At 50.8% G+C, this 27,196-nt stretch overlaps 1 protein-coding gene across 9 annotated transcripts in view; it reads right to left on the bottom strand.

The window, feature by feature from the left end:
* Positions 1–10,711: 10,711 nt before the first annotated feature.
* Positions 10,712–27,196, bottom strand: part of RREB1 (ras responsive element binding protein 1) — a 147,011-nt gene continuing 130,526 nt past the window's right edge. For 7 of the 9 annotated variants that reach the window (XM_063665788.1, XM_054492774.2, XM_063665787.1 and 4 more), the window contains 3 exons: positions 22,058–22,222; positions 15,439–16,236; positions 10,712–14,157 (listed from right to left, as the gene is read on the bottom strand). In XM_063665788.1, coding sequence (XP_063521858.1) covers positions 13,700–14,157; positions 15,439–16,236; positions 22,058–22,222 — 1,421 coding nt within the window. In that variant the 3' untranslated portion in view covers positions 10,712–13,699. The remainder of the gene's footprint in view (positions 14,158–15,438; positions 16,237–22,057; positions 22,223–27,196) is intronic. The other 2 variants (XM_054492780.2, XM_054492779.2) reach the window with 1 other exon arrangement.

Here is a 27,196-nt window from a genome sequence, read left to right as displayed (position 1 = left end):
AAGACTGAATAGCTAAAAGGTATTTGGTGCTGGGCTAAGTTTTGGATGGTACACAAAAGAGAATAATTGCCGCCATCCTATCCTTCAGGATCTGAAAATCTAGCTGTGGAGACAGCTCAGCTTATTTTTAAAAAGGCAAATGTACTCCAATGTATCGTAGGAACCAAGCGAGTGAACACCAGAGAGCTGCGGTAGTCACAGGGGGCCTCAAGGAGGTGGTGAGACTGAAGCAGCAGAACAGGATTTGGAAGAAGGATTTAGGATGTGGAGGGCTTTTTAAGGGAAGGGTCAAAGAGAGGACAGGTGTGCCCAGGCACGCCCTGGGGGTGCGAGGGCAGCTGGATCCCAGGGTGTCTGAGAGTGGTCACCTGAGGGCATGCTCATTGGTGGGCGTGGCCATCACAGGACATGGCTACAAGGGGCGTGACTATCAAAAGCAGAGCCATTCAAGGTCGTGCCCATCTGTGGGCGTGGTCACCAGGGCCGAGGCCGTCTGTGGGCGTGGTCACCAGGGCCGAGGTCGTCTGTGGGCGTGGTCACCACAGGGCGTGGCTGCAGAGGGTGACAGATTGTGGCCATGGTGGGATGAATCGGGAGGCAGAGGACGGGCTTGGGACTGTTTGGGAAGTAGAGCTTGGATGTCATTCTCCAAGCCTCAGAGGCCATTGGAGGTGTTTGGGCAGGGAGGGTGCATGGACAAAGAGGTGCTTGAGGAACGTTGATCAGATATGTGCCAGCTTCAGCTGTCGTAGCGTCCCCATCCCTAGGTGGGCACTGGGAAGAAGAAAGGCGTCTGCAAGTCCCATCCAAATCCCCCCGCCGCCCCCACCTCGCCTCTCAGGCTTCACTGTGAAGCGGGTCAACTTTTTCCAAGGGCAGGAGAATGTGTGGTTCCCTGTTGCTTGAGGGGCTCTGCAGGCCGAAGGTAAGGAGTGCTTCTGCCCCTGCGGAAACCGGGTCAAGCTGGTCCGGCACCCTCATCCCTTTTCTACCTGAAGCAGAACTGGTAGTGGAGCCCGCACCGCAAACGCAAGGCCTGTCTTTGGTGAAAAGACCTATCTTTGGGACCTTCCTCGCTGGGCTGTTCCAGCCCTCAAGACTCAGCGCTGCCATGTGGCGCCCACGCCCCCTTCCCCTGTTGGAGGATCGACCCCTCTGGAGCTGCCGAGCGGCTTTCTCACCGCGATCCTCCCTTCTCTGGAAACATCCAAATCCCCACCCACTGCCCCAGGCCAGGCCAATCAGATGCGCTGGCCTGGAAATTCCACAGGCAGCAGGGAGAGCCCCAGAGCTCCTGGGCTGCGCTGCTACAGAGGGCAGGGCCTGGACTCCGCGCTGCTGTCTTGTGCGTGGTTTTGCTTTGTTCCTTGTTTTTACCTTCTGTCAGCGCATCACCGGAGGCCTTTGGGTCGCCCCTCCTCCCTGGCCACTCCTCTCCCCGCCGGACCGAGCCCTCAGTCCCTCCCTGCCTCGCCCAGACTGGCGCACTCAAGCATTTGCTCTGGTGGCTGTTCCTGGACACGAATGGACACTAAAAGCCACGCTTTCTCGCGCAGTCTGCATTTTATTTGCAAAGCGAAGCGGGTGCTACATTGCGGTCATTCAGCCCTGCTGTCTCTTGGTCTCGGCAAGGGCTGCTCTGCTCTTCCACTGCTCTGGGTCCCAAAGCAGCTCTGCCCACACCCTGCCCTTTGCCCATCGTCTCAGCCCAATGGCCTGTCTTCACTCTCACCTTCGGGGAACTGGTCTCCCTCCTTTTAGGCAACACTGTTCTCGCCCACTTACTCTTCAAGCGTCTCACCCTCTGTCCTCTGACTCTTCTTCCCCGGCGTGTCTGTCTTTTTCCTAGGTCCCTAGGTCCTAGGTCTGCACCAGCCACCTCTCCTGATCTCATTCACTCCTACGGCTCCTCCCACAATAACCCCAACCTGGCTGTAGCTCTTACCCGACCCCTGGGCTTCAGACGTCTCCACCTGGATGTCTGCAGTGGACCCACAAGTCTTTCTTCTCCTCCTGGAGGCAGCCCCCACATTCTCCTCTTGGGATCCTCCCCTTTTCTGTGCAGGAGGGGTGGGGATATTTGACTTGCCCACTACTTCAGGAATGACGTGTGCCCCAGAGGTGGGCACGTGCCTCAGACCAGCCTGAAGTCCTGATCTCTTGTTAGGACGAGCCGCTGTAGTCGCCAAGCTGGCTGCACATAAGCTGAGCGACACTGCTGCCTGGCAGGTGCCCTCCCTGAAGAAGAAAGCAGAACCAGGAGACGGGACATGGTGGGCTCGACCGCTAGCTTTGGTGGACATGCATCTAACTAAAGTGACTTTCTGGACTTTTTGTCAATGTGGGCTAACCCATTCTCATTTTTGTAGAGGCTGGTCTGAGTTATTTATTATTTATTTATTTATTTATTTGTTTATTTTTAGTAGAGATGGGGGGTCTTACTTTGTTGCCCAGGGTAGTCTCGAACTCCTGGACTCAAGTGATCCTCCTGTCTCTGCCTTCCAAAGTGTTGGGATTACAGGCATAAGTCAATGCACCCAGCCTCTGAGTTGAATTTTTGTCACTTGAAGACCTCTGATAGACACCTCCAACAAGAAGGAACCCATGATCTCTGTGTTCCATCAAACCGGCTTCTCCACCTGGCTTCCCTGGCATCCTTCACGGCACCACCTCCCCTGATTTCCAGTGACAATGTGGAAAGCTTGACTGCGCCCCCATTGCAATCTTTGTTAATCAAGTAGTGCCAAATGCGATCTCTCCAGTTCTCCTCTCCTCCCCAGCCCACTTCAAACCCTCATTACCTTTTCTCTATCTCCCCAACTCTTTTTTTTTTTTTTTGAAAGGGCCTTGCTACATTGTCCAGGTTGGTCTCGAACTCCTGAGGTCAAGTGATCCTCCTGCCTCAGCCTCCCAAGTAGCTGGGATTACAGGTGCACACCACCACGTCTGGCCCTCATTACCTTCTGCCTAGACTGTTTTGATGATTTCTCTGCTGGCTCCCCGTCTCACACTGTTGCTAGGACGTTTCTAGACCACAGTTCCGATGCACTCACGGGTGCCCTCAAGAAACTTCCACGGCTCCCACCTCCAGCAGGAAATGAACCCAAGTGTTCAGAGCTCTCCTGACTCCTTGACTCGCTCATGCGTCTATTCACAGTCTGCTGTGCGGCATGTCAGCCAGTGGCCTGCCTGCCCTTCCAGCCATAGCCCACACCACTGTGATGTGATGGGACACCCCGTGGCCAGCCTCCCTGTGCCCTGAGCTTCTTCCCGGCCCCGGGCCGGCAACGCTCCCCCACCCTGCTGCAACCTGCAGAAATCCTTCCAGGGGCCTCGCTCTGTAAATTCGGTCTACATGTCCCCAGTTAGCAGTGCCCCCCAACTCCAAATGCCCCTGATGCTCTGGGCTTGCCACTCCATTTAACAATGTCCTTCTCGGCTGTTTTCTCCTAAGCGACTGGAGGGCAGAGTCTGTGTCTCATTTGCCTGAGATTTCCTCCCCTGCTGAGCTCAGGGCCTGCAAATATTTGCTGGGTAAACATGGACGGACAGCCTGACCAGGACTCCTCCTGCTCCCAGCACTGCCCCTCCCCGTCTGGGGTCCTCCTTCCGAGTCATCTGGATATGCCAGCAAGCCTGGATTCTCATCTGCCTACCGGACTCCCCCGACTTTTTCAGAGATCATTGCAAAGCTCACCGCCATAAAGCCAATCTGCAAACACTTTTTATCTCACTTAAACACACAAAAATACATAAATAAGTAAATAAATAAATAAATAACAAGAAAACTTGGTGTGATGTAATTCAGTTTTGGTAAACAATGATGGTGTTCTCTTCCTATTTGCACCGCCCCCCGCCCACACCACCTGTCTCACGCTCTCCTGCTGTCTCCTGCCACCCTCCAGGTGCCCGCTCTGACCCCACCTCCCCTCCTGCCCTCACTCACAGTCAGGAAGGCTTCCCATTTCCTCCTGACTTCCCCAGTGGGACCCAAGTCCTTGGGAGTCAGGACAGAAGGTGACTTGGGTGAAGGCGGTGAGGCAGGCAAGAAAGGCAGCAGGTATGATCTGGCCATTCGGAGGGCAGGGCAGGGGCAGGGAGGCTTGGCTGGCTGGGCAGTGCTCTGGGGCCCATCCACCCTGAACTGGGAGGAAGGGTGTCGTCCGCCATCCAGTGAGCATGGGTGGCAGGGGCACTGAGCTGCAGGGGCCACCACCCCAGAGCCCCCAGAGCCACTCTTGACCAAGCACTGAGGACCAGCCTTGGCACAGGCCCTGGGTGGAGAAGTCCCAAGGACACCAAACCCACCATTAGTGCTGGCTTGACTGAGCCTCCCTAGTGCTGATACCAGATAACAAGTGCAACTGTGTCCAGATCCGAGGGCAGCCATGGGCGTGAGGTTCGTGGGAGGGCGGGGCCACCAAAACCAGGAGTGGCTGGCCCAAAACACTGAATGGGGTCGGGGGCCATCAGTTAGGCCTTGGTATGGAAACAGAATTCCAGGTGGGGACAGACGGACGCCCCACAGACAGGAGGGTGGAGCAGTGCCATGGGGTCAGCAGGGAGACCCACGGGACCGAGGAGCTGAGGGAGGTGGGCAGGATCAACAGCAGGGCCGGCTTCCTGCAGTGGGACCCCTGTGAGGGCCTGTGCTTGGAGTTCAATGCTCCCAGGGCCCCATCTTGAAACTCTTTATGATATTATCTTTGAACTGGGATTTGTCAGTGAACTCTGATGGGACAATGGAGTGTGCACTGGGTGCCGGGAGCCCTGGCTCCTGTGTGGTCCTGCCTCCCTCTCTCTCCTGCCTCCCTGGGACGGGTTCTTGGCCACTCAACCCCCTGCCCTTGCCTAGTGATTGCAGCCCCCTTGGCCCCTGGTGGAGGCCTGGGTGTGGAGGCAGAGAGGGTCGGGTGGATGTGAGATCTCAGTCACCTGTGGACACCTGCATGTAAGTATCCCAATGCCTAAGGTAATGTGGCCTCGGAGAGCCCATTGGCCGGGCACAGTGGCTCACGCTGTAATCCCAACACTCGGAAGGCCGCGGTGGGAGGATTGCTTGAGCCCAGGAATTTGAGACCAGCCTGGGCAACATGGCGAAACCCCATCCTACAAAACGTACAAAAAAATTAGCCGGGTGTGGTGGTGTGCACCTTGGTCCTAGCTACTCGAGAAGCTGAGGCAGGAGGATCACTTGAGCCTGAGAGATTGAGGCTGCAGTGAGCTGAGATTGCGTCGCTGCACTCCACCCTGGGCGACAGAGTGAGACCATGTCTCTTAAAAAACAAAAAACAAAACAAAACAAAAACAAACACAAGATGGGCACAGTGGCTCATGTCTGTAATCCCAGCACTTTGGGGGATCAAGAGGGCAGATCACTTGAGGCAGCCAGAAGTTCGAGACCAGCCTGGGCAACATGGTAAAACCTTGTCTCTACTAAAAATACAAAAAAAATTAGCCAATTGTGGTGGCATGTGCCTACAGTCCCAGCTACTCGGGAGGCTGAAGCACGAGAATTGCTTGAACCCAGGAGGCGGAGTTTGCAGTGAGCTGAGATTGTGCCATTGCACTCCAGCCCAGGTGACAGACGGGGCCCCACATTCTCATTTGTCCATATGGATTCCACCATTATGAGCCAGCCCTGACAAGTGCGTATCAGGAGACCAGGGACCCAAAGCTTCAGGGAGGTGAGCCAGGTGGAGGCAACTGCTCCTAGACTTGGTGCCAAGGTCGAGCCAAGCCACAGGTTCTTAGAAGTTCCCTTTTGGGGGTAGGTGGTCCCAAAGTTGGGTGGGAGCACCTGTGCCAATATAGGTAGAGGAGTGGCTGCAAAAGCAGGGAAAGAGGCCAGACAGGAGGCTTGAAGGAAGTTTCCAGTACATATCCTAGATATCAGAGAGTTACCCCAGACCAAACAATGGCTCCATTGCAAAGAATTTGCCTTGGTGTTAGCTTGAGGGGCAACTAGAGGTACAACTGAGGGGCAGGAATCTGGAACAGTCTTTAACAGAGCCCTGGTTTGCAAACTTTTCCGGGCTTTAGCAGATTCTCCAGGAATTTGCTAAAAATGTATATGGCTGTGTCCTGCCTCCTGAGATCCTGAATCAGTAGATCTGAAATGCAATTTTTTTTTTTTTTTTTTTTTTGAGACAGAGTCTCACTCTTGTCACCCAGGCTGGAATGCAGTGGCATGATCTTGGCTCATGGTAACCTCTGCCTCCCGAGTTCAAGTGATTCTCCTGCCTCAGCCTCCTGAGTAGCTAGGATTACAGACACCTGCCACCATGCCAGCCTAATTTTTGTATTTTTAGTAAAGATAGAGTTTCACCATTTTGGCCAGGCTGGTCTTGAACTCCTGACCTCAGGTGATCTGCCCACCTTGGCCTCCCAAAGTGCTGGGATTACAGGTGTGAGCCACCGCACCTGGCCTGAAATGCAATTTTTAACAAGCAACCCAGAGAATGTTCTTTTAGTGGGTAGGTGAGTGGGTGGGTTGTACACACAGAGGCACCTGATATGAGCGAGAAAAAATGGTCTTGGAGGCTCTGCCCTAGCTAATGCCTCATGGAGGACAGATGAGCCATCCCTGCAGAGCCCTGCCCAACCCACCGAATCCTGACCCAAAGTTTTGGTGTTCTTTGTCATGCAGCAAAAGAGAACTGGAACAGTTGGGAATTTACTCAGTGACCCTGGGAATATGTATGCCAAATATCTATGTGCCAAATTGCATCAGTGCCATGTTTCCTAGAGGCCATGCATTCCTAGTTTTCAGTAACTCCCTTTTCAGTGGACGACACACACCACCCATTCTCGGGGACTTCTGTTTTAGGATTTTTCTGGTGGAGAATTTCATCCCAACAAAAGCACTCAATAGCCAGCTGACCTGGGCAAATCATTTCAATGCTCGTCCCTGCTCTGAAGGAATAAGGATTTTTTTTCCTTCACAGCTCACTGGACTTGGGTGAGGAAAAGAAACAAAAACCACAGGAAAACACTGCAGTGTGCAAAGTCCTGTACAAACACATCTGAGAATGAGGAAGGGAAAAGTGAGGCCCAATGAAAAGAGCAACACTCACCAAATTAAAACGGTGTTTGAGAAGCGAGATGACTTCCTTAATTTTCTTTATATTTTCCTGCAGCTTCTAAATTTTCCACACTGAGCAAGGTGTTACTTTTATGTAAATTCCCATAAAAGAGTCTTGTCAGATCCATGGAGGAAGGCAGGGCTGGGGAGCAGCTGAGCCCCTTGCTGGCCCCACAGCCTGGGAAGCAGATGCCACCGTGGGGACATGAATTCCTGCCCTGACAGCCGGGCAAGACTTGAAGTGGTGAACGGCAAAGGGCCAGGGATGTCACTTCCCCACTGGGCTGTGGCTTCCTTCCCCTAACAGTAAAACGGGAAAGGAGTGACCGCTTGTTTCTTATTTAGGACACTGACTCTGGCAGCCTAGAATTGGAGGGGACTCTTTTGTTGCTAAAGAGCAACCTTCAATTACAAACTTAAAATAAGCCTAGTCATCCTCCCTCACTCCTGGCCTCCTCAGGGAGGTGGTTATGAAGGGGAGAGGCCTGAGCACTCCAGGCCCAAGGCTTAACACCAGGACAGGCAAGCAGGCAGCTGGCGCTGTTGGCCAGTGGTTGGAGGCCTCACTCGCTCCTCAGCCCTTTCAAAGTAGCCTTTGGAATCCACAAGGATGGCAAACAGGCAAAAACCCCAAACAAGACTCTTGGGGCACTTGGGTTTAGGCAGTGGCTGAGTCTGTGCTGGGGCTGGAGTAAGGACTGTAGAAGGAACCTCTGGAGGGCCAAGATCAGCACTCTCTAAAGCCATATGTGGGCTCTGCCCACTCCTTCTGAGATGGATTCTGTCTTTGAGAGGGAGAATCCATAGCTGTCTCTGCAGCCAGCTGCTGAGTCCACCTTATTCTGAACCAAGCTTTGGGGTCTAGACCGGAGCTTCTCAAACTTTAATGTGTGCACATATCCACTGTGGCTCTTGTTCACGTGCAGATTCTGACTCAGCAGGTCTGGGTGGGCCAGAGGTTCTCATTTCTTTTATTTTTTGGTTTATGTTTTTATTTTTGTGAAGATGCGATCTCGCTCTGTCAATCAGGCTGGAGTGTGAATATAGCTCACTGCAGCCTTGAGCTCCTGGCCTCAAGCGATTCTCTTGCCTCAGCCTCCCAAAGTGCTGGGACCACAGGCATGCACCACCGCGCCAGGTCAACCTGAGGTTGCCATTTCTAACAAGCTCCCAGGGATGCTGATGCTTTGGGTCTCCAGACGACACTCTGAGCAGTAAGGTAGCAAGGGACTAGGCCTCATCCTGGGTGCTAGGTCTATGCCGCCAGCTCCCCTATCCCCATGCCCCATGCCCTCCTCCAGTGGAGGAGGCTCTGGTCCAGGGTGGGGATGCTGGATAAGCACCAAGGCCCAGGCAGAGTCCTGGGGCCATGGGGAGGCCACAGGCTGAGTGGGAAGGTAGTGGGATTACTGGGCCAGAGGAGGCCAGGTAGGAGAAGGTAGCAAGACTCCCTGGGGTTCAAGGACAGTGCCTGCATCTTGGTGATCTGCCACAAGGCCTTCCTCTGGCTGTTCCCCGCACTGTGCCATGAATGCGTGTGGTGAAGTTCTACCTACTTCCTCACCAGGCAACCAACGAAGCATTCCCATGAGAAGACTCTGTAGAAACAATGATGAGAACCCCCAACATGCACCTTATGTAATTAACTCATGGCATCCACACAGCAATGCCCATGAGGTAGGCACTATTGCTACCCCCTTCTCAGGAATGGTGAAATTGAGGCACAAGGCCATTCACCAGCCCCAAGAGGCAGAGCTGGGATTTTCATGCCAGCCATCTTGTCCCCAGCAACACAGCTCGTGGCCACTTCTTTGTCCTGCATCTCTAACACAGGGCAGGTGGTTGGTTATGTCTCTGGGCTGGAGGACCTGAGGTTTGAGATCCACTTACCCAGGGCTAGTACATCTCCACCTGCCACCGCCCACGCAGGCATGCGGCTCCCCCAAGCTCCCACATATAAATGTGTGTTAAATTCTACGTCTTTCAACAGAGGGGCCTGAAAAAGCTTAAGGACCACAGCCACGGCTCTGGTCCTGCAGTGAGGTGGCACTTAGCAGTGCATGGTACAGTGCACTCAATGCATTTTAGCATTATCCACAATCAGCCTCCTCCAAAACCAACTTCTTTCAGTGTTGGTTTTTTTTTTTTTTTTTTTTTTTTTTTTTAGACAGTCTCACTGCGTTGCCCAGGCTGGAGTGCAGTGGTGACATCTCGGCTCACTGCAACCTCTGCCTCCCTGGTTCAAGGGAGTCTCGTGCCTCAGTCTCCCGAGTAGCTGGGATTACAGGCACACACCACCACACCCAAATTTTTTTGTAGTTTTAGTAGAGATAGAGTTTCACCATGTTGGCCAGGCTGGTCTCGAACTCCTGACCTCAAGTGATCCTCCCGCCTTGGCCTCCCAAAGTGCTGGGATTACAGGTGTGAGCCGCTGCTCCCGGCCCAGTTTTTTTTTTTTTTTTTTGAGACAGAGTCTCGCTCTGTCGCCCAGGCTGGAGTGCAGTGGCGTGATCTCGGCTTAATACAAGCTCTGCCTCCTGGGTTCACACCATTCTCCTGCCTCAGCCTCCCGAGTAGCTGGGACTACAGGCGCCCGCCACCATGCCTAGCTAATTTTTTTATTTTTAGTAGAGACGGGGTTTCACCGTGTTAGCAAGGATGGTCTCAATCTCCTGACCTTGTGATCTGCCCGCCTCGGCCTCCCAAAGTGCTGGGATTATAAGCGTGAGCCACCGCGCCCGGCCCCCAGTGTTGCTTTTTGAGAGCCACTCCCTAGTTATAGGAGTTGAGGCTCTGCTAGGAGTTGGGGCTCTGCTGATTGCTATTTTACCCAAATGTGTTTTAACGTGCATCATCCCCAGCCCTAGGGTTGCTGTCCCCTCCCATCTCACCAAAATCTGGTCACACTAACAGACTTTGTTCTCCCTCCGCTAGGTGCTGACTCAATCACTTACAACTGGGTTGGGGGAAGAAGAGGCAAGGCGGACTTCTTAGGCATTAGTGCACAGGAAACAAAAATGCTGGCTTTAGCCAATGACAGAGTGGCCTGCACTGTGGTGCCTCATTAGGTCCAGCCTCCTGGCCCTGTGCACCCAACACCAAGGTCTCCACTCTGAAGCTCTGACTGTGGCCATGCACTTAACTTTCCACATGCTCTCAAAGCAGCTCTCACAACTGCAGCCGAGTGCTTTTATATACAGCAGGGTCTTGCTGTGTACCCCAGGCTGGAGGGCAGAGGAAGGATCATAGCTCATTGCAACCTCAAACTCCTGGGCTCAAGCGATCCCACTGCCTCAACCTCCCAAATAGCTGGGACAACAGGCATGTACCACCATGCCCAGCTAATTCTTAAACATTTTTTTGTAGAGATAGGGGTCTCATTATTTTGCCCAGGCTGGTCTTGAACTTCTGGTTTCAAGTGAATCTCCTGCCTTGGCTTCCCAAAGTGCTGGGAGTATAGGCAAGAGTCACTGCCCCAGCCTCCAGCGCAAATAAAAATGCTGCCTGGGTGACAAGAGCTTTCCTGGGCACATGCGACTCCCCCCAGTGGTACTGCACACCTGGGACCTGCCCCAAGTGGGCTGTGGGTTTGGGGATGGGATCACGACAAATAACAGGACGACCACGTGACCGGCAATCTGCCGCTTTTAAAATATAACATTTATTGCTTAGATGGTTTGATACAGAACAGCTTTCTTCTCATTCTGAATTTGGAAGTTCTATACAACTGAATACAAAGAGGAACAAAAAGTACCAAAACCAAACTTGTGATTCTCTGTTCATGTGGCATAAACCAGTTTTGTACATAACATGTAGCAGCAGTTTTTAAGTTCCCTTTAGAAAAATATGAATTCTACAAATTTATTTTTGTTTCCTGTTTAATGCATGGGCTGAAATCACTAGGATCAATTTCCTTCTTGAAGAAAGAGGAGAGGAAAGAGACGAACAGAGGGTCAGAACGTATGGTGAATCTTCCCGAAACTGGCATCCGACTGTTACGTAGCTTCCCCAGAGCTGCCTGGAAAACAGCCCTCTGGGTTGTTTTGTTTTCACAGCCAGGTGTTTCATGTAGTGATTGAATCTCAGCATCATGTCCATTAATCAATGAGAAAAACAAAAAACAAGAGAAAAAACTTGCACCTCAAAAAACTTTTCAGAAGATCCATATATATATATTTTTTTGTAAAAGCCCTGAGAGAAGGAGAAAGAGAATCAAACAAAATGTATAGAAACAAATTAGCTGGACATGCAAACTAAGCTATGATTCACCCAGAGTTTAAACAAATCACAAATTTCACAGTTTAATATTGGGGGGTGGGGGAAGGGCAAAAACAACAAACAAATAATACGTTTCTCCACCTCACTAATAAAATGTGGCAAGACCTTATTGACTACAAGGGTACAGATCAAGGCTAAGTAAAGCTTTAAATCAATAGTGATTATTGCGAGCGGCAGCCCCGGCTACACACGTCGCTGGGAGCTGATTACTGCTACATCTCACCGCAGCGTAGAGTTTAGTCACAGCTTCTCCCCACAATATTGCAAGTTTAGTGTGGAGAGTCGCAAAGAAAAAACACAAGAAACCCCAAATAATAATAACAACAAAAATAACAATAACAACTGTAATAATAATAATAAAAAAAAACCTAAGGGATGTATGAACTGGTTTTAACTAAGTAGACCAAGGGATCATTGGTTCTGATTTGCATCCATCTCTACAGTAAATAAAACCTCGTTTTTAAACTGGTTCATACATCCCTAATACAGTTAAAAATCATATATACCTCAACCTTTTTTCCTTTCGTATGCGAAGATATCACTTTTCATTATCTCAAGAATATCTATCTTCCTTTGAAGGCTGGGAGGTTGGATTTCAGAAACTGGTGAAGTGGCGGAGAAAAGGGGGTGTGCATGTTTCTGTGCGAACAAGTCTACGTAGAGGAGGAGCATTGGGGCCAGAAAAGGCCAGGGGAAGGAAGGTGGGGTACAGGGGTGCCTCCCCAGGGGAAGGCAAGAGGCTCCACACACTGCAGCAAGCACAGGGGTCCCCAGCAGCAGGCTGGCTGGGGGCCCCTGGGGTCTTGGCTGAGGGACCAGGAGCTCAGGTACAGTGGGGTACATTCTCCTCCCTGCAGGCGGGGACAGTGAGGGAAGTCTATTGCCTGCATAGGATGCTCATGGGTAAAAATAATCCTGCCTTTTTGCACCCAGGGGTTTGGGCTATTTAGGAAACTAGAAACAGCACATTTATCTTCAAGCACCAACCCCACATCGCAGGAAGGTAAATATAAACCTATTTCTCATCTGACATCTTGCATGTGTAGTTTTATTACCAGTAGTAGTATTTCCTTGCTTTGCAAATGACAGTAGCACAGCTGGGTAAGGCTTGGATTAGGCTTAGCAGGAAGACTGGGAATACCTCGCTCATGAGTAACGTGCCTGGTCACTGGGTCACTGCTTTGCTTTCTCCAAAGTCATCTCTGCAGTGCTCCAGGTACAGCCCTGGCTTCTTGATGCCTGTTCCCTGGATGCACGCATCCTCACTCCACCCTCTCTGAGCTGCTCCTGGGCCGTGCTTGGGAAGACTGCTCACGGCCCCTGCTAAATTCTGCAGTGACAGAAGAAAGGCTTGTCTCATTACAGTAGAAGAGCTACCACCTGAGGGTGCCAACCACAGCCACAGGCACACGTTAACACGGGGACCTGGGTGTGGCACAGGTCTCCCAGGACAAATATTGCCCATTTGATTCTGCTCACTGCAGAGAACAGCAAACTGATGAACTAATAATAATAATAATAATATTAATAATACATATACTGAAAGGGAAGAGGAGGCAATCAAATATATGCTATCCGTGCATGTTTTCCATAGGTTAAGACGCCAGGGGAGTAACTCTTCTCTATAGTTAAGAATGGATGTCTTGAAACTTGAACAGTGACCATGTCTAATGCTGACAGACTGGAAACGGACATGAGGCTGAAGCTAAAATCTTTCCTGGTTTTGGCTTGAAACCATATTGGAAACCTTCATCAACCACATCCTGTAATACCAAGGACCAGATGACAGCTCCACCATGAAGCACACAGAAAAAAGGAAAATGTCTGTTTAAGAAATTATCATCTTATCCATCTTTCCTCTGGTCATTTACATGACATTCACATCATTTTCTTCCAGTTATTGGCTATGGGTACCCAAGGGTATGTTTTTTCCTTCTGTTTCCAGCTCACAGAACAAACGGTGCTATCACAGATTCACAAGAACAAGCTCACACACACCAATACAAAATAACGCTAATGCTCAAATGAAGAGGTCCTCTCCAGACAATTCATTATAATATTTGTTTCGTTTAAGAAGTCATTTTGGAAAAATACAACACCCACGATAATATGGAGGGATCCGGTAAGTAGTTAAGGCACTGGAATCGGCATGGGCTGTGGCCTCCCGCGCAGGCTGCGGTAAGGCTATGGCACTGAGCGAGCAGCCACGCTCCTGCTTGTCTCTCGCACTCTCTCTCTCTCTTACTCCCCAACAGTCAAAGGGCACTGAGGAAACCCCATGAAGTATAGACGCTTTGCTCTGCTAGCTTTTGTCTGTGCTGAGGGGGACTGAGGCTGTCACTCCATCCCCAGGAGCTGGGAGGCGCCATCAGCTGTGGCCAGGGTTGGGTGGGCAGGCCTCTTGCTGCGCGGCTCCAGCAGGTCCTGCCCCAGGGCCGCTGGGCTCTCTGGTTTAAGGTCACCCTGGCCAGGCTCAGACGGCCGCCCTGCCATGACCTTCTCCTCCCTGTGGCTGCAGTCCTTGGTGGCACTGGCCAAGCCCTCTTTCCGGCTCCGGGTGACGGCCATGTGGTTGTTGGCGTTGGGAGCCAGCTCAGCCTCGTTCTCTGAGACCGGGTTGTTGCCGCTGTGGGTGGACTCGTTCTCGCTGTCCTCCTCACCCCGCTCTTCCTTGTCGCTGTCCCTCCCGTGGTGTTTGGCATGCCTGGCTTTCTGGTGGATCCGCTGGTGGCGAACCAGGCTGTGCTTCAAGGTGAAGGTTCGCTCACAGGTCTGACATTTGTATGGCCTTTCCCCTGGAACAATGGAAGAAAGAATTTCCATTAACCAAAAGGCACCAGTACCCACTGCACCCTGATCTGCACAGGAAGAATGAGGCTCCCAGGCTATGTGCGGGGGGCCAGGACTCCTTCCTACTCAGCCAGAGGCCTCTTCCTTGAACCAGCAAACTGAGGACGGACAAGCTCTGTTTGCTGGTTCAAGCTGTCAGTTTGAGACCTTTCCTCTCCTTCCTCTCTCAGCCCAGGCACCCTACATACTGATCCAGAAAACCCAGGTCCCAGAAGCAGAAGCCTCAGGAGATGTGCAGACTGGCCTCGACCAGAGCCTGGGAAGGAATCTAGAGGGGGACAGGAGTGGACCCTCTCAGGGATCTGCATGGACAGCAGCACCTAGGTCAGAGGCACCAGGTACCCTCTGCATTGCGATGTGGTGCAGCGGGGGCTTTCCTGATGGCTCACACGCCAGGCCCGGGGCACGCTTGTTGAGAGCCCAAGAATATCCCTCTTCTGAGAGCCACGGACCCTGGCCCTTCACGCCGGCAAGCGCAGGGCAGAGCCGACTGCGCTGGGTCGGCGCACATGGGTTCACTGCGGGCTGCAGCTGTGACAGGGAGGGAAGCTGCGGCTGAGAGGAGGGACAGGTTATTTTGGAAGGAAGAAGGATGTATCTCTGGACTCCATGAGCATATTCAGGTCTTTGTGTCAAAGTAAGCGCCCCTGCTCTGGGGTCTGCAGCCTCCACGCTGTAGGTGGTGGGTGAACTCTAGGAACAGTGTGAAGGGCAGTGGCTAAGGGTCCTGTCCCAGTCACCTCAGCCGGGCTGCATGGCTAAGAAAGGAAAAGGCCCTCCTGACCCTAATGGATCACCCAGGGTGTCTGCCCCACAGCGGCCTGGGGCAGCACCTGTCGTCCGGGCCACAGGACTAAACAGGACTAAGTGGCCCAAATGCCCAGCACAAGCACCCTCTCCTAGATACCTCTATGAAACAGGGCAGCTGTCACCCCCACTCTACAGATGGGGAGACGGAGGCAGCAGAGCTAAGAGGCGGATCACAGCGTTCTCAAAAACACAACGGCCAAGGACCCTCTCCTGCCTGGCTGCAGGAGGCCTGCACCGTCTTCAAGGGCTAAGAGTGCAACTCCTTAAAACTTCTAGTTCACGGGCTTAAAGGGCACACCGGCAACGTAAGCAAACGTTCTCTCGGTGGCCTCCAGCGCCGCTTTAGGGGAGCTCCTAGGAGAGGTGCCCAACTCGCCTCCTCTTGTTGGGCCGGGTACCTGGCCTGCCCTGGTTACCTGTGTGGGAGCGCATGTGCCGCGTGAGGTCCTGCAGCGACCAGAACCGCTTGTTGCACACGCTGCAGACCTTCTTCCTCTTGTCTGCCTTGCTGGCCACGCTTTTGGGGGAGTCTGTCTTTGGTTTCTTGTCATCGTCGCTCTTCTCCGAGGACCTTTTCTCGGCCGCGCTCTCCCCGTCGGAGGGGCCCTCAGTCTCCTCCGCGGGCTTTTCCACCGAGGCCTCCCCGGCACCCGGGGCCGACTCCACCACCCCCACCGGGGTCTCGGGGGGGTTCTCCTCCTGTTCAGGGGCAGGCTGCGGCCCCTCCTCTGCAGTGCTGGCACCATCTCCCTTCTCGTCCTTGGGATCCTGGCGGCCGTGCGCCTTCCGGTGGCGGCTCAGGGTGCCCAGGAACTTGAAGCTCTTCCCACAGGTGTCACAGGCGAGCTTCTGCTCCTGCGAGGCCGCGCCCCCCGCGCCTGCCTCGCCCTCGCCCTCGGCCAGCTTGAAGTCCATGAGCTTGCTGGCGAAGTCCAGGTCCAGGCTCTGGTTGCTCGATGCGTCCTCTTCCGCGCAGTCGGCGTCCCCAGCGCTCTCCTCAGTGCCATGCTCCTCCTCCGGCTCCTGGCTCTCCCCAGGCGCGTGCTCTTCCCGGTGCACTGGCGAGGCCGTTTCCGCCTCGGCCTGCTCCACAGGGGCATCCCCTGCGACCTGGCGGAGCTCAGTGGCGCCCTCCGACGGCTGCTCTCTGTCCCGTGAGGTGAGGTCTAGCACTTCGCCCGCGGCGGCTGCAGTCTCCGCATCCGACTGACTGTCTGTGGGGCAAGCACAGCGGGGAGGGCTCAGAGGGGCACCACCAGCTACGCCCATGCCAGAGATGTCGCCGGGAATGGGCTAGACCCACGCCAGCAGCCTGAACCCCAAACCAGTGAGGACTTCTTTCGGCCCAAATCCTCACCACCTGTTACATCCCCCAGGAAGACCAAGATGACCCTGGGGACGTAAGAAAGGCAAAAGCAGCCTCCACATCACCTCAGGTGTGTTCCCAGGGCTGGCTGTGCCCCTGAACCCCTGGCTTCCACTGCCCCCGCCCCCAGGAAGGTGTGAGTGACTCAGGCAGGGCAGACAGGGGCTGCGAGACAGGAGAGGGGTGCATTCCAGAGACTCGCAGCGCTAGGGAGGTTGAGGAAGCTTGAGTTGTAAGTTATTTTTCCAGTGCAAAGAGATCATACAAACATGCAACATACACAGGACCACCCCTACCCCTAATCCTCCAAAGCATGGTCTTGATGAGTTTCAGAAGAAACGACCCCAAGCCTGCATTCTGTGTGTATGGTATGCACACTCTTGCCTGATGCTCATCTCCAGGTGGAGGCCGCAGAGACCCAAGAGGGCGCAGGCAAGCTTGTAGGCTTCCTAGCTGTCAGCCTCCCAGGGGTGGTGGAAATCTTTCAAAGGAAGGACACCCTTGATGCCAGGCTTGGCAACAGCACACAGTGAGGGGAGTGGACTGTGAAGGGCTGTGGGTGCCTGCGAAGACAAGGGGTTCTGGGTTCCAGGCATCTCACCTACCCTTCCTGCCTCTTGATTTGTTCCTATCTGTCCATTCCACCCAGTAAAACTGTATGTGGAAAGCCTATCAGTTTTCAACAGTCCTTTTAAGGGATGGCACGATTGCAATACTCACATCAAACAGTGTCAAAAGGCCTTCTCTTTACTAAGGTTGAAAGAGGACTTAATAACTTCTTAAAACTATGCACTATGACAGTACATTGGAAGCTGGTGGGACCTATTATTCAGCTGCAGATCCTATGTCTGATTTATTTTTTATTTATTATTATTTTTTCAAGACGGAGTTTCGCCTTATCGCCCAGGCTGGAGTGCAATGGTGTGATCTCCACTCACTGCAACCTCCACCTCCTGGGTTCAAGCAATTCTCCTGCCTCAGCCTCCCGAGAGCTGGGATTACAGGCGCCCACCACCACGCCCAGCTAATTTTTGTATTTTTAGTAGAGACGGGGTTTCATCATGTTCGCCAGGCTGGTCTCGAACTCCTGACCTCAGGCGATCTACCCACCTCAGCCTCCCAAAGTGCTGGGATTACAGGCGTGAGCCACCGTGGCCGGCCACTGTCTGATTTATTACTGCGGGGATTCAGAAGTTCCTCTGATAATTAGGTGGATGAAAGTCATTGTTTTATGGCACAAGTACAAGATGCCCCTCCTTCAATAGGCCAGATGTGATTGCAGTCCTTGAGCCAGCAGATTCACGCACCTAACCTGGATTCTCACTTGACGTGATCAGGTGTAACTAGAATGTCAACCTGCATCCATCACTCCTCCTCAATGTCACATGCTTGATTATTTGCCATCAAGGCGGTCAGGAGGGCTGGGGTTAAGGAGCTGGTCCTGCCCCATCCTGAGGTCTGAGGAGACAGTACCTACTGTTCACACCTGCTTGGGGCTTTAGGCTTTACCCACGGCCATCTGCATAATGCGGCTACTTACATCATTTCACTTCATTAGTTTTACACTGACTGTACTTTTTGGCAGCCACTGTTTGGGTATCTCAAGAGGTTTCAGAAGGAAATATTATGGCGTGAATATAAAATTTTAAAGAAGAAACGATTTTGCAAAATTATCCAAAAGCTTAAAGAATATGAGTCATGGGATATGCACACCAATGTCTGGGCCACATTCCAAGGAAAAAGTAGATGTTCGTTTTCTTGAATCATTTCAACAAAGAGCATCTATAGAATGGATATTGGTATAAACTCTACAATAAAAATACAAAGTGCTCAATTTGTTTGCTGGCTTTGTGGGTAATTTCCCTCCCTAGAGTCAGGGTCTCCCTATGTTGCCCAGGCTGGTCTCGAACTCCTGGGCTCAAGGGGTCCTCCTGCCTTGGCCTCCCAAAGTGCTGAGGTTATAGGCATAAGCAACTGTGGCTGGCCTTTGTAAATAATTTTTTTTTTTTTTTTTTTTGAGATGGAGTCTTGCTCTGTCACCCGGGCTGGAGTGCAGTGGTGCAGTCTCAGCTCACTGTAACCTCTGCCTCCTGGGTTCAGGCGATTCTCCTGCCTCAGCCTCCCAAGTAGCTGGGATTACAGGTGTGAGCCACCATGCCCAGCTAATTTTTGTATTTTTAGTGGAGACAGGGTTTCACCATGTTGGCCAGGCTGGTCTCAGAACTCCTGACCTCAGGTGATCCACCCTCCTCGGCCTCTAAAAGGGCTAGGATTACAGGCATGCGCCACCACGCCCGACCGGTAATTTTTAAAAGAAGATTTAATCTCTGGTTACTTCCCCTTTGTCCCCAGTATATCCTAGACTACACTTCTATTATTTTCTTTCAGCAAAGAACATGCATTATTTTAACTGCACAGAACATATTTAACATGATAGAGCTTTAAAAAAAGTAAAATAAATTTTGAAACAAAACCCAAAGAAATATAAGATCAAATTGTTCTTGCCCTTCCTTTGTGTGGATAATGGAGATCACCTGGAGTACAATTAAAGGCCAACTCCCTCTGGACACAGGGGGCTTGGTTGTATTCTACCAAACTCCCACTAGGGGGAGTGTTTTAGCAGCGTAGGCTGTGCCCTTCACATTCTAAACAACTGATTTTCATTAGTGATTCTCAGGAACAAAAAACTTCACCTCTTCAACTATCATGAATAGTCAACTTATAAGGCCAGGTGCTGTATAAATCCCCACCCTCAACACCCAGACTCCCAAATGCAGGTAGCTGAGCTGATGACTTTTTATAAGCAATGCTACCTTAAAAATATGCAGTTCTTCCCTCTCCCCATCAGTCCCTCGGTTTGTGTTGTTCAACAACTAAGAAAACTGCTAGAGGAAGCAGAAGGAATCCTGGTAGATAATAAACCTGCAGCTCCTCCTACGGGACAGTGGAGATGGCCCTAGTCAGCTCAACAATTAAAGATCTATTGCTTCCTAAAAATTAAATGTGCCTCAACCGATGTGACAGACTACCAACCTAAGTAATTATCTGACCTGGCAGGAGTGCCTTTGCAGGGGAAGCTGCTGTGTCTGCACTCTACCCAAAGCATCTGAGGATTGAGAGGGTTTCCTGAGGTGCAGTCCATGCTGACATCTGGGACTTCTGGGCTGGTAAAGGTGGCCGCCATTAAGGGAGAGTTTAAACACTTTCATGTTTATACGAATTAAAAACAGCCCTATGTAGGTGCCTACAAACACAAAGATGGGGCATCATCGGAGGAAGGACCAAGGGCATATCCCTCAAGGGCAGAGGGAGCCAGGGTGCCTCTCTCTCCAGGACAGTGAATGAAGAATTTCAGTTGAAATGTGAATATTCAAAATGGACCTTTAAGGAAGAACTGCCCCCACTGTCGCATTTTTAGCATTCTTTTGGGGGACTTTATGAGACTGAAAAAAGTCAGACCTACATTATAAAACATGTGTAGGAATTTTAAGAAAATGCCACCTAGGCATATAAGCCTAGAAAACCCCTCAAGGACCTCCTTGGTCATTTCCTTTTTTTCTCCCTGCCTTTTTTTAAGTGGTCTTCCTTCAAAGCCTCACTTTTTAAACTTCATGGGGCGGGGGGGGACCCAGAATGAAGGCTTCACCCTATGTCCATCATGCTCATCTGGTTTTTAAAATCCTCCTTGAAATCACTAAACTCTGCCTCCCTAACCTCCTTTCTCTCCCACTTAAATCTCAGTCCCTTTTCTCACCATGGACTGTGACCACAACTAAACCAAACATATATTTTCTCTTTGCTGGTTTCACATTACAACTTTCAGTGACTTTTCTTTTTCTAGAGGCTTTATCCCTTCAAGGAAACCTATATAACTTCCGGGGTGGGGTGGAGGTGGGAAAGGGCTTTATTGGGATTTGGAAAACAAAACTTATGACTGCAAACTTATAAATACACTTGGTGCTGAACCGAAGCTAAGACCATAAATTCCGACTCAGCTTTGTGTCTGAAGATGTCAGCAGGAGCCCCAGTCTTTGTTCCTCCCTTATGATAAAGAAGCTGAATGCAAAATGCACATCCAGCACGGAGTTACTAAGACTTATTTATAAACATGGAAACCCAAGGGCTCCCCCTCAGCTCCCTCAGTTACCGGCTGCTTTCGCTACTGTGGAACCACTATGGGAAGATCACAGGGCAGCTTTATAAACCAGGCTGAAAGAAAATGTTCCAGACTAACAGGTAATGTGGTGGCTGATGGTTAAACATTAACAGGATGGTCTGCAGCAAACGCGTGCCTGCCAGCACTGGTGTGCGATTCCCGTGGGCTGAACTCCAGGTCATCTTTGGCTCACAGGGGTCCAAGTTAGGCTAAGATCCCGTGGGCACCCACATCTTTCTTCACTGAAAGATACTGGTGAGTTATGTGGAAGTGGAAGCTGGTGAAGCAGTGAGCAAACCAGCTTACCCTTTCATACCCTCAGAGGATCTGATCTAGACTGGCAGTTGGGCAGTCAAGAGCACTCACAGCTGGTTTCACTAGGGCTCAGTGGGAGGCGTACAGATGGGCAAAGGGTGGCCTCTCCACTTCAGATACACCCTGTATCCCTGTAACCAAGGTAAGGACAAGGGGGCTAAGATTAATGCCCAACCCTCGGTCCACACTGACTCCTGAGGCAGGGGTGCCTCGTAACTACAGGGCACCCCATCTCCACCCTAGTCTGAGGAACAGAAGCCACAGGATGCAAACACAACCCTAAAAAAACATAGCTGGGGGGATCTCCTCACAGCCATGAGATAGTGTCAGGTTTTCAAGACTTGCAGAACTGGACCCAGCACCATGATGCTGTCCCCGTTACTAACCAGTGCCAACTGGCGGGATATCTAAGTGGCCTGCAGTAGGCTGGCTTTCGTTTTGTTTGCTCTTGGGGGTGAGGATGGAGAACCCCAGCAGTCTGAGCAGATGGAGTGTACTGATAGAGGACATGAGTAAATTCAGAAACTATAAGGGAAACAAGGTGGCACAAGACGTATCGGGCAGCCGTTAATTGCTCTGTGGGTGCTGGAGGGAGCAAGCACACATCAGCACAGGAGAATAATACCCGGATTCAGGTCAAGCAGAAACGTGATTAAAGAAAGGACATGCACAGTGCTTTTTCAAACAAGGACAGTCTTACACCGGGAAGAGAGTTATTGAAAAGAAGAACACCGCACCCCTCGTTCCTGCAATACCCTGATATCCCAGGGAGCCCAGGCCTGCTCCCGAGGAGGCTGCAGAGGCTAAGGCTCCCCAGACCTTTGGGTTTCACATCCCCTTTAGATGAGTTCATACCCAGGGCTAAAGTTGTAGGCCTTCCCATACATCCCACCTCCCAACATCGGGAACAAAGGCCTCTTCTGCCAAGAGGGTGACAGATCTTCCCTAGCAGCCCCGAGAGTCACCGAGGGGCACTGTCACTGTTTTCTGCTGTCTGTCCAGGCGATCTGACCCAGGAGTTATGCTCCCTCCCAATCATCAGCAGGGCCTGCCTTTCTATTAATAGGCTGTGGGCTCTGAATCCTACAGAGAAGTGAACAAGCAGCCCCTCCACAGCTCGGACCGGAGTTTGCTACAACTCTTAACCGAACTCCTCTCTCTCCCTCTTCCTGGGTTCTTGTTCACCTGGCGGCACTACCTGTGCTATCATGGGATCCAACATCACTCTCTTTTGACTGGGGGATAAGCCCGTTTCTTCTCAGGGAACAGGTGGTAACTCCGTGTTTGCGCAACTGGTGGCGTTCACAGTTAGATTTGGTAGAAAAGAAGGCATCGCATTTTTGACAAGGGAAGGGTTTCTGACCTGAAGCAGGAAAAAAAATATATATTTATCTGGCTTTCTACTGCAATGAAATAGAAAAGTCGCTTTTGTTTATTCTCCTGGGATCATTGACAGTTGTTCCCCCCTCCTCCACCCCTTCAAGAAAATTAACAAAACACATTTAAAAAAAAAAAAAAAAAGAACATCAATGACTAAAATGATCATTCTCCCTTTTCCTAAGTTGAATGGAATATGAATTTTTGTCTTCAAAATACTAAAATAAATGAAACTGAAAATATACATTTAAAGTAAAACAATGGTATTACAATTAAAATATTAACGTCAACAAAAAAAAGCGAATGAAGAGATTTTAGAGCACAGCAAGAAAACACCTATATTCTATCACAAAGAGAAAGACGCCCTCTAACGAGTTCTAGTGTGGCAAGGACACCGTAATATGGACACTAGGAAATCCAATGGGGAACCCCTGGGTATCTTTGGGGGCCCATGAAGAGAAGAAGTCAGGGACAGCCCCCGGCCAGGGTGGCCAGTCCCCCTTCCTGGCCTTGGTGGCTGTGTCCCTCCCACAGGGGAATGGGAGCAGTGAGTTTTGACTTCCCAGGACAACTCCTGTCTGACTTGCCGAGACATCCTGCAGTGACCTCTGCTCAAGTTCACTGTGGTCCTAGGTGGCAAGAGGCAGGAGATTTTCTCATTACATTAAAGGTTCTTTGTTCCCCCCTGCTCCAAGCTTGGTTGCAAATGAGGGACCAATATGTAACTATGTCTGCATTTGATCATGTGCTCCACTCAATAGGTGTGCACGTGAAGAGGACATTTTGGCAGCCCTCCCTCACCCCTAGACCCATCCCAAACGCACAGATGGGTGAGCCACTGAGAGGGGCACAGTCCCCTCCTGCTTTGGTCTGCCTACCCTCTCCTTTTACTTGGATTCCTTTTGTGCTGTAAACGTCATGTTTCAAAATGCAATCGAAGCTCCTCTACAACTTGTCCTGGGTTTGTGTGGATGCATGTGAGGGAGAAAGAAAGCGTAAGGGAAAAAGAAGGTGGAAAGGAAAAGAGAGGAGGAGGGAGGGGATCAGGGGCCTTCAGGAGATGGAAGTCGGTGGTGCATCATTTGTGTATCACTGAATTCCTCCCTTTCCCCCAAGTCGCTGCAGTCCAAGGTCCCAGTTGCTAATGTTACAGGGTAAAAGGTTTTGTGTGTTAACCAACATGACTTCAGAGCTGGGGCCCAGTACTTTTGTCTCATAACCCTGGGATTGCCACAATGAAACACTGCTCCCTGGAAACACAGATCACAGGGGCCTCTGGCGTTAGATTAATGTCTATAGAAGCCTGAACTAGTGCAGGTGTCCAAGGCCACGCACTCCCCTGTGAATGCACAGCAAGGGCCTGGCACCTGGGGACCAGCCAGAGGGGCCACGTGTTTTCCCAGGGGAAGGAGGGACTAGCCTTGACCGGCATGGCTGTGTCACACGACTCCAGGGGGCGCCATTCATACAGAGCCTGAAGGTGTAGACCTGGCACCACTCCCATGACAGCATGGCCACAATTTCACATCAGGAGTAATAATCAGAGACAGGGGACATTGATTCCCACCTGAGCTAAAAGACCCTTTAAGATGATGCTTACAAATCTCCTCAGGCGCTTTTAAGAATAAAGATGCAACAATCAAAGACAACAGAATTAGAAAACTGGAAAGGGCAGAATCAGAAACCCAGAAACCTGGCCTGTGTGCTTCTGAGTAGCTCCACAAGGCAACCTGAACAGAAGTGGAGAACCCCACTGACTGTTTTCAGGGTCTCCTCATATCATTCTGCAGGTGTTTTCCGCAAAATTTATTTTTAAAACATCCACATTAAAAAAAAAGTGTGACTAGTTGTACAGTATGTCAGTGTTTATGGTGTGTCTTCCAAATTACTTCTTGTGGTCATGCACGGTGGCACACGCCTGTAATCCCAACACTGTGGGAGGCCGAGGTGGGCAGATAACTTGAGGCCGGGAGTTCAAGACCAGCCTGGCCAATATGGTGAAACCCCGTCTCTACTAAAAATACAAAAATTAGCTAGGCATGGTGGTGCACACCTTAATCCCAGCTACTGGGGAGGCTGAGGTGGGAGGATCGCTTGAGCCTGGGAGGCGGAGGTGGCAGTGAGCAGAGATTGTGCCACTGCACTCTAGCCTGGGCGACAGACAGACTCTGTCTCAAAAATAAAATAAAATGAAAAAAATTACTTATTGTTTTTCATTTAAAATTGAACACAGTATTTAATAATTTCAAGTAAAAATAAAGTACTTTTAACATTTTATTGTCAAAAGGTAACACTGCTGCTTCTCTGAGTCTGGCCAGATTGAGAAAAGAACTGGGCCAAGAGGAAAACAAGTAAGAAGCTACTATGATAGGATTCTTGATTTCAAAGAAAACAATTGGCTTCTCGCTCCCCCTGTCACATGGTTTTACTCTGTAATTTTCACACTGGTAAGTGCGTCACCTTTACAGTTGGTTAGGACTGCCAGGCTGACGTCCCCATGAGACGGTCCCTATTAATGCTAAATTCAGAAAACAATCCATGATGTGAAAGTATTGCATCAAACTACAAAGGCTCCCAAAGTGACATAACAACTCACGTGAGTCATTAAAAGCTCACATTTCACTGCGTAAGTCTGACATTTTTACATAGTGGTGGGCTCTCTGGATTGCAGGGATGCAGGAAAATGGGCCCGTTTAGTATTTTATAATAACACAGGTTTCAAAAACACTTGTTGGCCAGCCATCTATATAGAAAGTAGCAAATGATTCTATTTATTTGGTAGTTGCCACGAATAACTGCTTTAGGAGGGGATTTGTAAAAGCACCTGTAACCACAGGGAGTTACCTGTGCACTCAGGACCTACAGCATTCTGCAAGCCCCAACGCGAGCGCTTAAACCATCAGCCAGCTGGGCAGAGTGGCTCATGCCTATAATCCCAGCACTTTGGGAGGCCAACGGAGGTGGATCGCTTGAGCCCAGGAGTTCAAGACCAACTTGGGCAACACAGTGAGACCTTGTCTCTACAAAAAATTAAAAAAAAAAAAGGCCGGCACGGAGGCTCACACCTGTAATCCTAGCACTTTGAGAGGTCGAGGCTGGTGGATTACCTGAGGTCGGGAGTTCAAGACCAGCCTGGCCAATGTGGTGAAACTCTGTCTCTACTAAAAATACAAAAAATTAGTTGGGTGCAGTGGCACGCGCCTGTAATCCCAGCTACTCTGGAGGCTGAGGCAGGAGAATCGCTTGAACCCGGGAGGCAGAGGTTGTGGTGAGCCAAGATCACGCCACTACACTCCAGCCTGAGCTACAGAGCAAGACTTTGTCTCAAAAAATAAAATAAAAAAATTAGCCAGGCATGGTGGTGTGCACTTGTAGTCCCAGCTACTTGGGAAGCTGAGGCAGGAGGATCACTTGAACTCAGCCAGGAGTTCAAGGCTGCAGTGAGCTGTGATCATGCCACTGTACTCTAGCCAGGGTGCTTGGGTGACAGGGCGAGAGCCTGTCTCAAAAAAAAAAAAAAAAAAAAAACCTCCAAAAAGAAACAAAAAAAATTAGCCAGTGTTTACTCTCCCAGAACAGTCAAGAAACGAAGAAGCGAAGAAGGACATTGGGGCAAGAGAAGAGTGAACAGTGAGAATAGTTTGATGAGATTGGGGCCTTGGCCTCCAAGATAAAAAAAAAAAAAAAAAACAGAACTGAAAACATTTCTGTTCATTTTTCAAAGACAATCAGGGTTAGAAAGGTGGGGTCTAACTAGCATAGAAAACCTTGCAGTTGCTTTTCTTTTTGTAACAAGATGACAGCCTGAGCAGCCCAACCTTCTCTCCATTGCTCCTCCAGCCCTGCATGCAGGTATCTTTCTTTTGGTATTTTCTCTCTGTATTTGGCAGAAGTGTACACAGGACTGGGTACAAATGGCCAAAGCTGTCTTTTAAGAAAGCTAAAAGGAGCCAAATACAAGTGGTGTCCCAGGTGCTTTCCACATTCAGGTTTGGATGACTCACTGACCGAAGCTCTGACCCTTACTGCCAGGTAGGAGCAGGGAGGAAAGGGTGTGGGGGGGAAAGCCTGAGCTGGCTCAAAAAAGGCGCTCAAAGCACCCGTGAGAAAGCAAGCAAGCCAGGGAAGCCCAGAATGGACACCCCATAGTTCCAAGCCCATCACTGTGGGACAAGGAACTGGAGCAAAGGGAAGGGGGAAGAAAATGAGGACAGAGGCTAGAACAGACTGGCTGTGTTTTCTGGCACCCTCTCCTCCACCTGTGGCCTAAAAACACACGAGATGCTCCTGAGGGGTAAAGGCAGGAACAGTGCACTCTTGTCTCCTATGGAGTGGCGCGTTTAGGTAGAGAAAGGTAAGGAACCAGGAACTGTCCTCATCAGCAGGAAAGTATGGTCTGGGAGAGAGCTGGAGAGGAGTGGAAGGAAGGAGGAAAGGCAGGTGTGTGTGGAGACTGTGCCAGGGGGTATGAAAAATGACAGCCCTGCCAGCTTCCTCATCAAACACAGTTCCTGGAACCTGAGCCGAGAGCAAGAAAAGGCTGAGGCCACATGCTCCTTGCCAGCAGCCAGCAGGTATAGCCCTCGTTGGACACTGAACACCGGATGTGCTTCTTGCTGCCCCTTTGAGGACTGGGAGGACTGGAGAACACATGTTCTGAGACAAAGTAGAGACAGTACAGTCATTTGCGGAGGGGGTAGGAGGCCAGCATTCAAGGTGTAGACAGTTTGTTTAAATGCAGTCCAAAACCGGATGCTGCTCAATGCTTCTGGCTGGAACTCAGCTAGATTTTAACACTATACTCAAAAACACAAAACGGCCAGGCACAGTGGCTCACACCTATAATCCCAATACTTTGCAAAGCTGAGGAGTTCGAGAACAGCCTGGGTAACATAGTGAGACCTCGTCTGTACAAAAGCAAAAAACTAGAAAAAACAAAAATACCCCACAGAACATCCTC

The sequence above is a fragment of the Pongo pygmaeus genome, chromosome 5 (assembly GCF_028885625.2).
Source record: "Pongo pygmaeus isolate AG05252 chromosome 5, NHGRI_mPonPyg2-v2.0_pri, whole genome shotgun sequence".
In the NCBI taxonomy this organism is placed as follows: Eukaryota; Metazoa; Chordata; class Mammalia; order Primates; family Hominidae; genus Pongo; species Pongo pygmaeus.
The sequence above is the reverse complement of the archived record's forward strand: the minus strand, read 5'-3'. Positions and strand labels throughout refer to the sequence as shown.